At 41.3% G+C, this 18,609-nt stretch overlaps 1 protein-coding gene across 10 annotated transcripts in view; it reads right to left on the bottom strand.

The window, feature by feature from the left end:
- Positions 1-18,609, bottom strand: part of RHOT1 (ras homolog family member T1) — a 76,793-nt gene that overhangs the window by 50,158 nt on the left and 8,026 nt on the right. For 4 of the 10 annotated variants that reach the window (XR_013552043.1, XR_013552042.2, XM_078437485.2 and 1 more), the window contains exon 1: positions 13,306-13,561. The exons of 1 other annotated variant lie outside the window; for it this stretch is intronic. Coding sequence is in view for 7 of the 9 variants with exons in the window: in XM_078437485.2 (XP_078293611.1) it covers positions 13,306-13,381 (76 nt within the window). In the remaining 2 variants the exon portion in view is untranslated. Of the gene's footprint in view, positions 1-13,305; positions 13,564-18,609 lie in introns of those variants that run through there. 5 more of the 10 variants (XM_078437482.2, XM_078437483.1, XM_078437489.2 and 2 more) reach the window with 5 other exon arrangements.

Here is an 18,609-nt window from a genome sequence, read left to right as displayed (position 1 = left end):
TGCTCACTATTCCCATACACACAATTTGCTCACATAAGGCCATTCTGCTCTGTGCAAGCACAAACAAGCTATGATGAATCTTGCCTCCTCACAAGGTTTTCTTCATCTAAAACATCAGTCCCTCTCTCCCCTCGACTTTTCCAAATGTTAACCAACTCTGGAGGACAGCTCAAATTCTGCCTCATCCTTAAAGACATCCCAGGACTACTGTAGACCTCCTTTCCCCCTCTGAACTACTTCCGTGCCACCTAACCTACATCAAACAGTTATGAATGGAAGGTGCATACTTCACATGTATGTGTCTACATTAACACAATAATCTAATATTTGAAAACCCTTGGATAATGAACTGAATTTTCTAATTTTATATGAATGGGAGAAAGACTTCTAGCACATCGACCAGACTGACTTCTTTTTTTTTTTTTTAATTTTTTTTAACATTTATTTATTTTTGAGACAGAGAGAGACAGAGCATGAACAGGGGAGGGGCAGAGAGAGAGGGAGACACAGAATCTGAAACAGGCTCCAGGCTCTGAGCTGTCAGCACAGAGCCCGACGCGGGGCTTGAACTCACGGACTGTGAGATCATGACCTGAGCCGAAGTCGGACGCTTAACCGACCAAGCCACCCAGACGCCCCCAGACTGACTTCATTTGACTTGCTTTCACCTCGCCCAAGCACAACAGCATTGCTACTGCTTCAGCACTGCCATTTAGGAAATTAAGTTCCACCTCGTGGAGCATCTATCCCATTCAAAGCTCAACAACAACTGCAAAGCTGTGAATGCTAGGGGGAAAAAAAATTCTAAAATTACTTTTTTCGATTTGTCTTTAATAGAAAATAATTAATGTTGAAATTTCAAATAATATCAAAGGAGGGTGTGATATAACAAAGAATCCATCTGGTCTTCATCCCCACACAGTTCCTGGCAGAAAGCTTCAAAACGCCTTGGAAGTTCCCATGTGATAGGAGTGTGTTTTGTTATAGTCTCTTTCAACCATACTTGAGTTATCCTAATGCGGTGACTCATTAGGGAGAAGGGAGGGCCTAGATAGGCCCTAGATAGGAGGATGGGGATTGGTTGCCACACAAACTACCCATGTGATTAGCGGGTTGGAACTTCCAGCTCCACCCCAAAACCTATCAGTGTGGTGGAGGGCGGTGGGTAGAGGGAGCCCACAGATGGAGTTCAATCACACAGTCAATGATATAATCAATTGTGCCTACATAATGAAGCCCCATGTAAAAACGCTGGACATCAAAGCTCAGGGGAGCTTCCTAGTTGGTGAACAGATTGGTGAACCAGGAAGGTGGTGCACTCTGACTCCACAGGGACAAATGGTCTTGGCTCAGGATCCTTCAACACCTTGCCCTATGTACCTCTTAATCTGGCTGTTCATTTGTGTAACCCTGAGGATAGCACTTTCCCAAGTTCTGTGAGTTGTTCTAGTGAATTATCAAGTCTAAGGGCATTGTAGAAAGCCCCAAATTTGTAGTCAGCCAGGAAGAAGAGTGGATAGTCTGGGGACCACACTTGTAGCTGGTGTCTAAAGTAAGGGTAATCTTGTTGGGGACCTTGCCCTTTAACTTGTAGGATCTGATGCTAACCCAGGTGGTTAATGTCAAAACTGAAATGAATTGTAGAACGCCCAGTGTCAGACAATCATCAGAAAGAAGAGGGCACGACAGTTTTGTATTTATAAAAAGTAGGGATGGCTCAAAAAACTGAGAAACACTGTAACAGAACTATCCAAGAGTACAAGTTCCACTCTGGCATATTTTCCCGGGCCTGGACCAAACTAGAAAATAAACAAACAGGGGCGCCTGGGTGGCTCAGTCGGTTGAACACCCGACTTCGGCTCAGGTCATGATCTCACGGTCCGTGAGTTCGAGCCCCGCGTCGAGCTCTGTGATGACAGCTCGGAGCCTGGAGCCTGTTTCGGATTCTGTGTCTCCCTCTCTCTCTGCCCCTCCCCTGTTCATGCTCTGTCTCTCTCTGTCTCAAAAATAAATAAACGTTAAAAAAAATTTTTTTTTAAAAAGAAAATAAACAAAAAAACAAAACAAAACAAAACCCTGAAAGATCATGTAGAGAGTATTAACTTATGCTTCTCCATGACCCATCTTACTTGTGCAGACTCCTTCTATTAATTCATTTGAGAAGTATTCACCTGATTGCCTTCCAAGCACAAAACTTAATTTTAGATACTCTATGGGGATAATATGGAAAATGTATTAAACAAGATAAAATTGCTATGAAAGAAGTATGGATCAAGTATTATGTTCAATCACTCTTGAAAAACGGGAAGGTGGGCAGGGAAGGATGGGAAGAGAATACTTACTTTTCTCAGAAGTCTCTAAATATAGCAGAAAATTGAAAATCTCATAAAAGAAGCTTATAGTTTGGTCACAAGGAGGAAAAATTGAATAATCAGTTAAGACATGTATGTTTCTTAAGACAGTGTTGTGCCTGTGTAACAGGCAACCTTCTAGCACATCACTAGTGGTCTCCTGAAGGACTTCCTAGACCTTGGGGAAAACATTACTTTTCCTACCAGCTACTGAGTATCTCTAGAAAGACTAAGTAACAAATATTTCATTATCACCCACAGGAAATTCCACAAGGGCAGAGAATGTGTCTTTCTTGTTCACTGTTGAATCTTAGCTCCTAGCAAATGCTCTTAGTAAATGGAGCTTATGGCTTAGCGGTTAAGAGCACAGATTTACAATTTAGGAAGAGTGGCTGGTTACTTCTGAGAGAAAGAGAAGGAAATGCAAGGGGCTTCAACTGATTAGTAATGTTTTATTTATTAAGCTAAGTGATGGGTATTTGTTATATTATTCTTTATACCTTTGATATAAATTTTTCACCAAAACAAAAGGAAAACAATACAGGCTTCAGAATCAGACAAGACTGGACTGAAACCTTAGTTCCAGTACTGACTAGCTGTGTTTCCTCAGGCAAGTAATCAAGCCTCAGTTTGTCCCTCTATATAGTGCTGAACAGCTTCAGCAGAATTGGTAAGAGAATTAAGACGACAGATATATAACGCTTAGGACAATACCTGACAAACATAAAATACACAAATGATAGTTGTTGCGATGATGATGAGCACAGTTTAAATTAAAGGAGTTAAGGGAGTATGAGAATGGGCCAGAAATTTCGGATTTGGGAATCAGCTAATTAGCAGTATAACCTTGTGTTGTCACTGACTCTGGGCCTCAATTTTCTCAACAGTTAGAAAGAACGAAAAAAAGAAAGAAAACAGAAAGAAAGAAAAAAGGACCAGATGCTATCAATGTGTACACTCTGTGAGTAATCTAAACTATCGTGTAGCACACCTAGAAGACTGGCCTGCAACAGATGAAAAAGCGCATATGGCATGTACCTTACAGTACCCTAGCAATGGCAGACAGATCCCCAAGTTGTATCTGTTATCTATTTTAGTTGTGTTTGGGAAAGTGATCGGTGAGGAACATTCATGTATCTGTAAGAACAAAGTGGGACTCAAGTGGGACCAAGCCAATATGGGGTCCAGAAATCTGTAGAACTTGCTGACTTATAATGAGCATTTTGTAACTTTTCTCCTTAAATAACTGCTTCCGTTATGGCCTTGTTTAGGGTCCCAGAAACGCCAAACCGTTTGCTAGCTCAGGGTAGTATTCATCTCAACATCCACAGTGGTCCATTCTAACTCCACATGACGATGCACAATGGAGGCAAAATAGCTTAACGTGAACCACGCCAATGCCCTTTATTCCAGCATCAGAAAACCTAGAACTTGGCCCTCCTGCCTATTTTTTACTCTTGGCAACTGAGGCTGCAGAGCAAGAGTGCATTTGGGAAAGAGCCCTAATCAAGTTCCTTGCAAAGGGCGGTGATGTCTGAGCTAAGACAACATACAGCAGAGTTCTGTCACCTGATAGCAGAATGCCTCTGCTGTGAAGTCCAATTGCATCCACCAGGCCCTGTATGTTATTTATTTTAGTAAGTGGTAAAACTCCCAGGTACTTAAAACAACAGACCTTTTAGAAGACCCAATGCTTGTACAATTCCTGTGACCTTTGAACTTCTGGGTCTTTTTCCCTAGTGTCTCCAAAATCCCACAACTACTGCCAGCACAGATGTTCCCAGAAACTGTTCCATTTCTGCAGGGCTCTCCGGGACATCTTACGTATCTCTATATTCTTATCCATGATCAACTATTTATTAAGAATGGGAAAAATGAGGGGCACCTGGGTGGCTCAGCTGGTTAAGCGTCCAACTCTTGATCTCGGCTCAGGTCATGATCTCACAATTCAAGAGATCAAGCCCCACATCGGCGGGCCTGCTTGGAATTCTCTCCCCCACCACCCCACCCCCAAAAGAAATAAACCTAAAAAAAAAAAAAAAAAAAAAAAAAAAAAGGAATGGGAAAAATGAATCAGATGTTCAATAACTCAGATGCTCATTGTTACCCAAAAGAAAAACAAGTCTCCCTCCTGCTTGGTCCTTGAGAAATTTGCCTGCCTTAATACCCTTAAGACCTTGATTCCCCTCAGATTCCCTTTTCAGAATTACCTTTTTAAAAATCTGCTTGTATCCCCCCACTCCAAAGCCCTGACAAGTCTCAGAAGAAATCTACCTAACTTTTAATCCATAGATCAAAATGTTAAACAAAAACGATTAAAATTAAGTCAAACAGCAACATTAAGTGACTTATTAGTTTCCAAGAAAGCTAAAGACTATTGCTCCTTAATCACAACCACTTAGGCTCTCTTAGCAAAGTTCAGGCCTTCAACAGGTGTTCCGTGTTACTTTTGAAGTCCCCTCCCTCACCATGACCCTTACGTGTCATCCATTCTTCCTCATCTTTCTGCTTAAAACTCAGGAGAACACCCCTTTTCCGAGCCATCGTCCCTTTCTTCTTTTCCCAGCAATATTTCCAGAAAAGAAAGCCCAACATTCTGAGGCAATTCAGATTTCTTCACAGCTCAGCTCAACAAGGCAGTTCTGGCTGCCTATGCAGCAGCAGGCTCCTGCCAAAACACAAACCTGCCACCAGGTCTACTCCGACATGGCAGGCCTCAGAGACAGAAAAGGAACCCCCACCCCCAGCAGGAGAAGGGCACTGTAAACACTGCAACAATTAAAGAGCTTTATGATGCTTGATGATACAGACAGTGGTACCAAAAAGTAAGAAGCATTCCATTTAAGTTATTTATATGGGTACTATCATTTAGAGTATGGCATTTTCATTTATTTATTCATTCGTATTGTGCCTCACCCATTAAAGAATCTGATGCAGGTTAGTACTCACTACAATAAAACAACTGAATCTAGTTTCTGAAGTAATTGTATAATAGGCCTTTTAAAAATCAAACACGAATTTCCTTCACATAAAAATCCAAGAGTGATTTCCTCCTAAAAAAAAAAAAGTTTAAAATTAGAGCGAGACACATTATAGTGAATTTAGGAAAAAATGAGCACATTTTCATTAGTATCATTTTGGGTTTCCTTTTGGAAGAGCAGTAAGATGATAGCTACTTTAATAAAAGATCAGATGTGATTAAGTTAAGAAATGCTTCAGTGAATCTAAACTAGAGCTTTTTGCTTCCCTTAAGGCTTAACAACCAAACCCTGAGTAAGACTATCAAAGAAATAGGAAATCGGCAGGTTTAAAATTACAACAGGCCACTAACTTTAGGCTAATCTTAACTGCAAAAATAAATGAGGACCTTAAAAACAAGGAAGACATTTTAGAATACTAAATTTTAAAAATTATTTAAAAAAAAATTTTTTAACGTTTATTTATTTTTGAGACAGAGAGAGACAGAGCATGAACGGGGGAGGGTCAGAGAAAGGGAGACACAGAATCTGAAACAGGCTCCAGGCTCTGAGCTGTCAGCACAGAGCCCGACGCGGGGCTTGAACTCACTGACTGCGAGATCATGACCTGAGCCGAAGTCGGCCGCTTAACCGACTGAGCCACCCAGGAGCCCCTTAAAAATTATTTAAATAAGCCTGCAATCAAAAAGGCTCTTTGACAATGGCAGGAGTATAAACACTGCATATTTTTAACTGCTCCAAAAAATAATTTCCATAAAGGAAGAAACCTCTCTAATTACTCTACCAATTAAATTTTATATGCAAGATAAATATAATATATGATATTGTTACATAATTTATAATACCTAAGTATAAATAAATACATGTAAAAATATATGTATTTGATATAAGTATATTATATTATATGGAGGACAAAAAATTATTCTTTGTTAACTAGCCATTTAATGGTCTCTATTTCCTCTGTTTTGCCTGAGAAACACTGAAGTGATCTGTAAGAACAAAAGGCACGGTCACAATTATCCCCAAAGAGAGAAGGCCTTCTGATTCAGTTCAACACAACATGCTACAGTTCTGTCTGACACTCCACGCTTCTAAGTAGGTCATCCATGGGAAACATAATTCATCACTATAGAACAAATTATCTAGATTTATCCAGGCTAAAAATTTCTTTGTCTTTTCATCACATCTTTTGAACATCTACTTCTAAATGACAGCAAATTCCTAATATTCATGAAGCAGAAATAACATTTTCTAGTTCCAAATACCATCCTACCAGCCATATTGGCTATTTTTCTTGATAACAAACACCCCGTGCTTTAAGTGGCAAAGGGCCCTACTCCTCATTTTTATTGGCTTCTTAAGAAGCCTTGTTGACTCTTCCTAAATTAGGAAATTAGAATACACAGGGAGCAGGAGGGTGACTATGGAGTTAGAATTTTAACTGGGAAACTTTGGCATTTGTGGCAATAGCTGAGTATTGTTCCAAAGGAAAATTTCATTGATCAAATCAGACTATCTGGGCTGCAGAAGAACAATGTTACGGTCTATCCCTCTCCTTTGAACTACATCAACACTAGGGCCCAAATGGTGCCAGAGGAACAAAAAGATGAGTTTTAATACAGATGTGAGAATGATACAGAATAGACTCTATCTGAACAGAAAAGACTATGTAGACTATGCTTGAACATGCTCGGTCACAGACTATCATCCAGGTACTAAACACAGTATAACTGAAAATGGAGTTTAATCTTCAAATATCATTTAACAAAGACCAGAATGGAAAGCAATACGGCTTTAAAAGGATTGTAGAAAGTTTTTTCTACCATAAATGCTAGCTTATTACTGAAGTTTCTTTGACTCTTATCCTATGCCTGAAGAATTGTTTCCCAGTCCCACTAAGATGACCTCTGGTGTTTCTTTCTTTCTTTTTTTTTTTTTTTAATCTTTATTTTTGAGAGAGAGACAATGTGTGAGCAGGGGAGGAACAGAGAGAGAGACACACACACACAGAATGCAAAGCAAGCTCTAGGCTCCGAGCTGTCAGCACAGAGCCCAATGCAGGAGTTAGAACTCATGAACTGTGAGATCATGACCTGAGCCAACTCGGACACTCTACCAACTGAGCCACCCAGGTGCCCCGACCTCTGGTGTTTCTATTTCTTTTGGCAAGGAATAGAACTGGGGCAGCCAAGACATGGAATAGACGTGACCCCATCATTAGAAGTCACTGGTATACTTTATGGCCAGAACACAGGAATCTCCCAGGTCAAACAAAGCTAAGAACCTGGAACAAGAGACTGGATGAACACTGCCCCTTCAAATGCTAACAGCAACCACATATCAGACCGGATTTGAGAAAGGAGAATGAGCAGGGGCACTTTGGTGGCTCGCTCAGTTAAGCGTCCCAACTCTTGATTTTGGCTCAGGTCACGATCCCAGGGTCGTGGGATCAAGCCCCACATTGGACTCCATGCTAAGCATGGAGCCAGCTTGGGATTCCCTCTCCCTTTCTCTCTGCCCCTCTCCCCAGCTTGTGCTGTCTCTTTTTAAAATTAAAAGAAAGAAAGAAAGAAAGAAAGAAAGAAAGAAAGAAAGAAAGAAAAAAAGAATCAAATTTTTATGACTAAGAGTGATTTGGAAAACAAGCAAAGTCTAAATAAATGGAACTAACCTAAACTCATTCATTCTTCCAAAAGCTATAGAAGACCTCTGAACAATGTGGGGGTTAGGGGCGCCAACCAACTCTCCACCCCCCTGGTAGTCCAAAATCCTCAGATAGCTTTTGACTCCCCCAAAACTCAACTACTGATAACTACTGTTGACTGGAAGCCTTACAAATGACATAAGCAGTCTATTAACATATATTTTGTATATTTTATGTATTATGTACTGTATTCTTACAATAAAGTAAGCTGGAGAAGACAATGTTATTAAGAAAATCATAAGGGGGGGTGTGCCTGGGTGGTTAAGCGTCCGACTTTGGCTCAGGTCATGAGCTCACGGTTCGAGAGTCTGAAAACTGCAACAGGCTTTCTGCCATCAGCACCAGCTTCAGATCCTCTGCCCCTCCCCTGCTTGTGCGCAGGCGTGCTCTCTCTCTCTCAAAAATAAACGTTAAAAAAAAAAAAAAGAAAATCATAAGGAAAATACATTTACAGTAGTGTAAAAAAAATCCCTGTATAAAGGGACCCACACAGTTTGAACTGCATGTTGTTCAAGGGTCAACTGTATTTGACTTTTTTTTTTTTTTTTTGAGAGTGAGAGCACTCATGCGGTAGGGGAGTAGAGGAAGAGGGAGACAGAATCTTAAGCAGGTTCCACGCCCAACATGAGCCCGATGCAGGGCTCAACCTCACAACTATGAGATCATGACCTGAGTCAAAAACCAAGAGTCAGACGCTTATCAACTAAGCCACCTAAGGTCAACTGTATTTGAGTGCCCACTTTGTGACAGGCCTATTCCAGGCACAGGGTATACAGCAATAAAACGAGGCAAATCCACCACCCTCATGAAGCTTACTTTCCAGCCCAAAAGACAAGTGAACAAATATGCACACAAGAACTGCCTGAGTCAGGGACTTCTTGTAGAGAAAGCAGTAGACAGCACTACAAGAGTGAAGCAAGGGCCAGACTGTGATGGTATCTGCAGGCCTGCATAAAGAAGTCTGGACTTTCTTCTAAGTCAAAGGAGAAATCATCAAAGAATTTTAAAAACAGGTAACAGGATCTGAGATATTTTTTTAAAGATGATTACCTGCTACATAGAGAATGGACAAAATTAGAAGGAGGGAGACTGGGTAAGGAGATATTACAAAAGCCTAGGCCAGAGCCAGTCGAAGCTTGTAGTGGCTTCAACTAGTTTCGATGATAAGCTAATCAGTTAGACATTGGGTAAGAGTGACAGATTCATTTAAACTTTTTTTTTTAGTGTTTGTTTATTTTTGAGAGAGAGAGAGAGAGAGCGAGCAAGCGAGCAGGGGAGGGGCAGAGGGAGAGGGAGACACAGAATCCGAAGCAGGCTCCAAGCTCGGAGCTGTCAGCAAAGAGCCTGATGGCGGGGCTCAAAACCATGAGCTGTTGGGAATGCAAGCTGGCGCAGCCACTCTGGAAAACAGCATGGAGGTTCCTCAAAAAACTAAAAATAGAACTACCCTACCACCCAGCAATTGCACTACTAGGCATTTGTCCAACGGATACAGGTGTGCTGTTTCAAAGGGACACATGCACCCCCATGTTTATAGCAGCACTATCAACAATAGCCAAAGTATGGAAAGAGCCCAAATGTCCATCGATGGATGGATGAAGAAAAAGTGGTATATATATACAATGGAGTTATTACTTGACAATCAAAAAGAATGAAATCTTGCCATTTGCAACTACGTGGATGGAACTGGAGGGTATTATGCTAAGTGAAATTAGAGAAAGACAAAAATCCTATCGCTTCACTCATATGAGGACTTTAAGAGACAAAACAGATGAACATAAAGGAAGGGACACAAAAATAATATAAAAACAGGGAGGGGGACAAAACAGAAGAGACTCATAAACATGGAGAACAAACTGAGGGTTACGGGAGGGGTTGTGGGAGGGGAGATGGGCTAAGTGGGTCAGGGGCACTAAGGAGTCTACTCCTGAAATCACTGTTGCACTATATGCTAATTTGGATGTAAATCTTAAAAAATAAAAAATAAAATTAAAAGAAAACAAAAAAACCCACGAGCTGTGAGATCATGACCTGAGCTGAAGCCGCATGCCCAACCAAGTCACCCAGGTGCCTCTGACCAGATTCATTCAAAAAGAGGGTAACAGTTCCACTTTCTTAATGAGTTTGATCAGAAGACAAACGTATCTCAACTTAAAAACAAGACTTCGCTAAAACTAAATCTTGTGTAATTTTAATGTACCTACATGATTTAGATAAAAGGGTATTAAGGCTCATGCTAATTTTATTGCAACAAGGACATTTGTTAAGCATACTAACACAAACATCGTTAAACACAAATTCTGGCCAAAGAATCTGACCACGAAAAATCATAACCTGAGAACTGTTTTGCATGCTTGCATTTTTAATGATTTTAAAAATTTTGTTTTGTTTCAAGAATGGCAACTGACTTTTAACATGGCCTGAATGGTATTCACTGTGTTCAATAATTAAGATAAGGTGCAAATGATATTTAAAACACTTTGGCTTTCTCTGCAAATAATTACCTTAAAATTCATAGACAATCTAACTTCTTTGATCTAAGCACTAAACAGACAGTAAGCATCAGTTAGCATTTAAGCCTAGATGGATCAGAATCCAGATTCTGGATGGGCCAAAAAAAGATCTGTTTCACCTTCGGAGGACATTATAGGTTTAGCCAAGAGAATGTTGAAACCATTCACAACTATTTGGGAGCTTCAGTGAATGAAGCAGCTGCTGTGTGGTTCTGGGACAGATGCTAACAGCAATAAGATGTACTGAAGTGAAAGCAAAGGAACAGGCTCTACAATAATACCAGAAATGATGTGGGGATTTTGTTTGTTTGTTTGCTTTTCCCATTTCTCTTAATTAACCATCTTAAAATGACAACTAAGTTACTACCACTTCTACCTAAAAAAGTGGTTTCCCAGATAAATTCATGTGTTAGACCAGTATTAAAATAGCCTTCGTCACAGTTATGTTTACCTAGCATTTAAAGTGGGGCAGGTAGGCTAAAGCTAACAAATATTTATATTAAATCTCAAAAAATAATGCTTCTGGGGCACCTGGGCAGCTCAGTCGGTTGAACATCAACTTTTGATCTCAACTCAGGTCATGATCTCACAGTTCATGGTTTTGACCTCTGTGTGCTACTCAGCTTGGAGCCTGCTTGGGATTCTCTCTCTGCCCCTCCCCAATCATGTGCACACAGTTGCACAAGTACACACATGTGCACACTCTCTCCCTCTCAAAATGAATTAAAAAAAAAGAAAACTAATCTTTCCAACTTTTTCCTCCCAAAATACCAACCTTTAATAAAACTCACTAAAATTACATATTTCACATAAATATAATCCTAATATTTTTAAATGTGAAAAAAATTATATATATGGTAGCTGGCCTAAAGCTTTTGGTACAAACCTTTTCAAGAAAAATGTCTTCCTCAAAAACTAAGACTTTCTCTTAAGTCAGGTAACTCCCTATAATCAAAACACTCTTGCATGGACACTTTTCTCAACTCTCCTGTTTGCTTTCATATCTGCAGAACATGGCTTTTAATTTTCTCAACAAATTTTTAGTTCTTTTGTGTATTTCTAAATAAGTAATACTGTTAACGTTTTAACTTAAATGCCCTAAGGCTGTCAATATATCTTACGTATATATAGCATTTCCATTTAGATGTTTCACAGACGAATTATATGCTTCCTAAAACTAAAACCAAAACATAGGATTTCTGCTTTTAGAACATTAGCATTACAATCACCATACTATAAAACGATTTTATGACAGTTAAGGATCAGCTTTTTAAGTGGCTCGTCTACTCACTTTCCCTACCATATTCCAAATGCATCAGCTATGAATCACATGTTAAGTAACACCTTCCTGAACTTTGTCAAGGAAACTGATGCAAAATACAGATTAAGATACAATAATAAATAAAGAGTAAAATTCACAACTGCAAACCCAAAAGACAACAGTGTCAGGCCAAGCTTATTTCCAAATTCTGATTCTAAAGACTTCTCCACAGAGCAGGTGAACAGAGACTTCAATGAATATCAAAGAACACTACAGAGAAGGGTAAAAATGTGTTAGCTTTCTTCCTTGGGAGTGCATCACAGTGACCTGGAGGGGCTACTCTAGGCTGAAATGGAGTTTGGAAAAGAATGCTTCAAAACAGCAATGGCAGAGCATTAACTAATGTACAAACAAACAATTCAGTTCTCCCAGCCCACTTTCTTATTTTAGTCCTACCAAATGAGTCATGTAACCAGCCAAGTGATATCAAGAAGTCCCTGTTGTCCTGTCCCCAAGTCAGTAAACAGAGGCATTTCTCCTTTATTATATCTTAAAGGGGTGAAATCTAAGAATTTCTAGGGTGTCTTATGTGTATGTGCATGTGTCTGTTTTCCTGTGTGCCTGTTATTTATAAAATAATTACCAAGCTACGGAATAAATAATACTTAAAAAGAGGAGAGTAAATTAGGCTTTAGGGTAAGAATAATTCTCTCAACTAAAGAACCCTCCCCAGATAATTATTCATTCATTAAGCACTTGTGTAACTTGTATAACTTGAACTTGACAGTAAATTTTTGAGGAAACAGAGAGCATAACAGAAGTTATTCCAATGTAAAGTGCAAGTATCTCTAAAAACGCTCCCTACCTTGAAGTCAATGCCAGAGGGTGGGAAGACTGCGAACGTGAAAGAAAGAAGGAAAGAAGGAAAGAAAGAGACAAAGAGAGAAAGAAAAAGAAAAAGAAAAAGAAAAAGAAAAAGAAAAAAGAAAAAAGAAAAAAGAAAAAAGAAAAAAGAAAAAAAAAAAAGGCAGAAACCTGACCTTGTCCGCAAGTCGAACAGTCCTGCGTCCCCCTCCCCCTAGCTTCCCCGGGAGCCAGTTCACACCATCCCAATTGGTCAGTCGGCCTGTTTCAGCACCTGCCCGGCAGTGACAAGGGACTCTCCACGAAGAGAAAAGGGTCTGAAAGGCAAGCGGCCTCGGAAACGCGTTGAGGCCCAGGAGGAAAGGATTCGAAGCGGAAAAGGAGGAGAGGACCTTCGGAGACATGAGGCTGGCGGTCAGAGACTCACAGAGACAAGGCTCGAGAGGACGACTGGGGGTCAGGGTCGGGATGTGTTAAGAGGGCCCACGGTGAGGTGAGAGCTTGAGGGCCGCCAGCGGGCTGCCGAAAGGGAAGAGCTAAGGGGCTGGGAGGCCCGAGAGCGCGGAGAGGGGCGAGCAGGCCCTGGGCGGCAGGGGCTGCGGTGGCCGCGGCCGGCCCCGGTGCGCGGACTCACGTTCTCCCACCAGCAGGATCCGCACGTCTTTCTTCATGTCGGCGGCTCGCAGGGGCCGGGCTCGGCCCGCACGCATGGAGCGGACTCCTCTCGCCGGGAGCGCTCAGCCCACGGCGCCCCTCTCCCCGCACTACCGGCGCCGCTGCCAGCCTCCCCCGCCGCCCCGCCCGAGCCTCGGCCGGGGCCCGCCGCGCCGCCTCCTCTGCTGCTTCCCTGCTCGGGAGCCGGGACAGCGCCAGCTCCGCCTCCTCCGGCTCCGCGGGCGGCGGCGGCAGCGGCGGCGGGGCCGACGGGGCGCCGCGAGGGACAAGCGCTTTCGGAACGCGAACGCTCTCAGGGCCCGAGCTGCGCCCCCGGCGTCCGGCAGGCCTTGGCGCAGGGCCAGGGAGTCTAGCCCACCTTCCCCAGGGCGCTGCGACAGCAGATACGCCTGGGGCTCAGAATTTGAGGAGTAGATCCGCTAGTCTGACCCCCATTTATTTTGCAGAATTGGGGCAGGAGAAGTTATTTGTCCAAGGTCAAATTAGAGCCTGGCAGTGACTCAAGACGGGATTATTCTCACCAGACTATAATCTCTAGGAGGGCAGCGACCTGTCTACCTGGTTTTCAGTAGCATCCACACCTTATCAGAAAGTGCTTGATTGATTAAAGGGTGGCTGACTCCTGGGATAGAGCCTTTTCCACTACACAAAACCACCACCCTAGCTGCTTTTTGCCTGTGATGCTTACAAAATACAGTTCTAAATAATGGCATTCTTTTTTTTTACCTTGTCCTTGTAAACAGATTCATTTCTTTGTACCAAACTTAATGACTTCCTTCTGCTCTAAGTCAAACTTAGTTTCTAAACCAAACTAAGTCGCTTTCTGTGGTTTCCTCTGAGAAGGGTCTTCTGATATTTTAGTTACGCTTGCTGAGCATAATGCTGGACACATAGGTGACACTGGATAATGAACTCTTACTGACTTTTCTAATATTGCCTTAATTCCCTCCTGACCCTGTCTGTCTGGAGGAATTTGTTGCTACATTCCAAATGCTAGGACGGTATTTGGCATGCAGCAGCAGAAAGAGATAAATAGATACAGAGATATATATAATTAATGAGGAAACACTATCTGCATAATGTGCCTTTTTTTCTATCTTAAATATTACATAATAAGTTTTTAAAGGAAATAAAATGTGTGCAAAGTACAATCCCCCTTTCTCCTAGGAGAAGCCATGGGGTGTGGTGTAGCAGTTAAGTGCTGCTGACAGATTGCATGGGATTGAATCCAGAGTCCATTGCCTAATCAGGTATGTGATCCTGAGTAAATTCTTCTACTTCTCCAATCTGTCCATTCCATAATGTGGCAATAATGATAACAATACGTATGTCTTCGGGTGGTTTTGAAGAATAAGATAATACACGTCAACCATCTGGTACGGTTCCCGACTCATGGTACCTGCTGTATTGATTTCAACCATCATTATCATCATCAAGGGCACTGAAAAGTTACAAGCCACAGGTTTTGAGGCAAATACATTGTTACACTTACAACAGTATTCTGCCTCCTTAATATAATGATGTCCCTACGGAGCATAGGAGAGAGAGCCCTTCCAAAAAAACACTCTATAGTATAAGGAGGGAGATAGGAGAAATACACTCCCTGCTCACCGGGAGATAATGAAGTCCTATCCCAGTATGGACACAAATAAGACAGATGGAAATGTGAAATTCAGGAGTCTTGATAACCAGATCTTTCAGGGAAAAGGATTTCTTCTGCATTTCAGTATTACACAATGGTTGAGTTGAAAAGACACTTACAGGGGCGCCTGGGTGGCTTGGTCTGTTAAGCATCCGACTTCAGCTCAGGTCATGATCTCACGGTCCGTGAGTTCGAGCCCCGCGTCGGGCTCTGTGCTGACTGCTCAGAGCCTGGAGCCTGTTTCAGATTCTGTGTCTCCCTCTCTCTCTGACCCTCCCCTGTTCATGCTCTGTCTCTCTCTGTCTCAAAAATAGATAAACATTAAAAAAAAAATTAAAAAAAAAAAAAAAGAAAAGAAAAGACACTTACAGAGCCCCTATTCCAATACCATTACTCTATAGGTAAGAAAAGCAAGACCCAGAGAGATACTGTGACTTGCCAAAGGCAGTCGAGCTGAGACTAAACCTTGGCTCTGCCATCCTTAGTGAGTGACCCTGGGCAAGTCACCTGTCTGTGCCTTAGTTTCCTGTCTCCCAAATGAAGACTATAATCTCTTCCCAAACTTCTACCTTATGGGATTGTTTGGAGGATCCCATAAAATAATACATGTGAAAAAAATGTTTCCTTAAAAAAATAAACTACACAAATATCAGATGACAAAGGACAAAGGCCCTTTATAGGCGGGCAAATTCTTTAGGGCACTGCCTGCTCCAAGCAACCCTTTGTGGAGAATCTTGACCCCAGGAGCTCTGCAACAGCATTGCCAGCTGATTACAATGTGAATTCTGTGCACCTTCTCCAGAAGCATGAGAGACAAGGCCTTCATGGTGTTGTACATGTGTGCTGGGCAACGGCTTTGGCATTTCTATTAGTTGAAATGTCTGGAAAGCAGAGGACTAAGAAGAGTTTATTTGGCAGGAGAACATCACACAGCTAATACTGCAAACTCCTTTGTAAATAAAGCCGGCTTAAAAATCCAGACTTAAGGGCTGCAGAAAGAGGGCAATCCGCAACCACTGTCAGCAGGCAAAAATTAATGGTTTGGCACAAATGGAGACCAACACTCATTAAATTGGGGGGAGGGTGTCTGGGCCTCCTGGGCAATGTAAGTTTCTTCTTAAAACACCTCTACATCTCTTGATCAGCTATACTTCTGAGGCTGTGCCTCCCTTGCCCTCCCTTGAGCTTTATGTCCTCATGATATTAACAGACATCCATCAGGGATCACTCTGAAGGTCTCCTGGAGATAGCATAGTTCAGGGGTTAAGATCAGGGACTCTGGAGTCCACCTGCCTAGGTTTGAACCTCAGCTTTGCCAGTTCCTAGCTGTGCATCATCAAACAATTTGCTTAACCTCTCTATGCCTCATCTGCTAAATAGTAGTAACACCTCATGGAATTGTAGTGAAGATTAAATGAGTTACTATAGTAGAAAAACAGAATAGTACATGGTACATGGTCAGTGATTTATAAGTGTTGAATAAACAAAGTGAATTTTGAAGAAAGAGACTTGTGCACACGTCTCTGAGCCTAAGTAAGAGCCACGTGATGACGCACTGCAGCGAAACACAAGCCAGGGGATGGAGTTACTGGCAGTGGAATTTACTGTTGGGATATTGCAGACTGATTACTATGTATTAAGTATATTGGATAAAGCCAAGAGGACACATTGAAATCTAGAAGGCATTGATGGAATTTTCCTCCAGAATGCTGCTAGGAAGGAGTTCTACCATCACAAGACAAACCTGATGCCTCCTCAACTGTGCAGAGGACATAGGGAGGTCTGAACACAGTACCTTTGCCAGGAGATAACAGGATCCGGCTTTTATGCCCATCAAAGGAGGAACTTGCCACACAGCCTGTCTCTGCATCCCAGGACAGTGGGACACCCTGGGCCAGTGGGCAGAAGATGACCAACATCGGGTGAAATAAGAGGCTGGCCTCTGATTGGTGAGGTAGACCTAGTCCCAGGCAAGAGGCCAGTAAAACTTGGACTGGAATTGGCCCCACTCCTCAGACCTTCTATCTTTGGTCTCTAAAGTTAAACCCAAAGTAGCATCCATCATCCATTCTTCACTTTTGTCTCCCACTGCTTCCAGGAAGACTTCTTCCTTTTCCTCTCAAGCCTGCTCCGGTGGAAAAGTCCAATGCCTGATTGATACAGAGTAAATATTTTCTCTTGCCTTGTAATGCATTTGCTCTTGGTTCATTGTTCAAACATCCATGTCCTCTGCATAGTCACATGGATAGGTCTCCAGAGGACACGGGTTCTGCTTGCTTGATTTGGCTGGAAGGTCTGTCACTCCACACAACTACTTATTAAAAGGCATTTGATAGTTAGCCATGTGGAAAGGAAATTTTTCCACCTAGGATCCTCATCTTTAACACAGCATAATTTGGAGTTGTGGAATCACTATATTGTACACCTGAAACTAATGTAACATTGTATGTCAACTATACTTAAAAAAAAAAAAAAAGCCCTCATGTATTGATGAAGTTGCATCCAGTTTACTTCATAATTTTCTTAAGCTCCTTTCAAATACAGATTGTAAAACAAAAAAACCCAATTAAGAGATAGTTGGTATTGAGAAGCCTCTCAGATCCATCCTTCCCACAAGTGGTCTAATTTCCCTTATGGAATGGGTAGGAGCATGGGCTCTGGAGTCTACACTTCATCTCCAACACCTTATTAGCTGTGCAACATTGGACAAGTTACAGAACCTCTCTGAAAAACCTAAACCTCGTCTTCAAAATGGAGCTATCTCATAGGGCTCCTTTGGTAATTAAATAAAACCTAGATAAAGCATTTATCACATTGCCTAACAGATCACATGCTCACATATCACCCTTCACTGCATTTTTTAATTTGGAATTCATTTGCTGACATGCATTACCTTTCCAAGGGCAAATTGGTTAGCCTGCCCACTCAAATTGTAAAGTCTGAAAGGCAAAAGTGCATTTAATATAACTTTTGATCACTGTAAAGGCATTAAAATTTTTGCTGACTTATTATAGATATTAACCATTCTCAAAAAATTTTAGGCCACAGGCTGTTTTTGCAAAACCAAAAATTCCATAGAATAGTAAATGTATATCTGTTTATTTATGCCAAGAAATCACAATTAAATATATTTCAAGAAAATAATTCAAAAGAAGAAAAAAAAAATATATATATACATATTCTATTTATAGCAACATTACACAGTACTTAAAAATGGAAAACATATAATTATAGGGGAATAAGTTAAGTATGACATAAAATTATTAGCACTTTTGTTGTCATTATGGGGTGCCTGGCTGGCTTAGTTGGCAGAGCACATGACTCTTGATCTCACAGTCATGAGTTCAAGCTCCACACTGGTGTAGAGATTACAAATAAATAAACTGGAGAACTTTCGGGTCATTAAAACTAATGACTATTACAGACATGGAAAAGGATTTACAAAGTAAGTGAAAAAATAGAAATCTAAAACCACATATAGAATTACAGCTATATAAAAACGAACTATGATCTATCCATTTACACAACTTTTATCCTCTATATTTGTGTAGTTTTGAACTTTTACAAGCATGCACCTGTGTCCACCGGGTAATTAAAACTAATGGATGAACATAGATATTG

This window comes from Panthera onca, chromosome E1 (genome assembly GCF_046562875.1).
Source record: "Panthera onca isolate mPanOnc1 chromosome E1, mPanOnc1 haplotype 2, whole genome shotgun sequence".
NCBI lineage: Eukaryota > Metazoa > Chordata > Mammalia > Carnivora > Felidae > Panthera > Panthera onca.
This window is presented reverse-complemented; position numbering and strand designations above follow the sequence as displayed.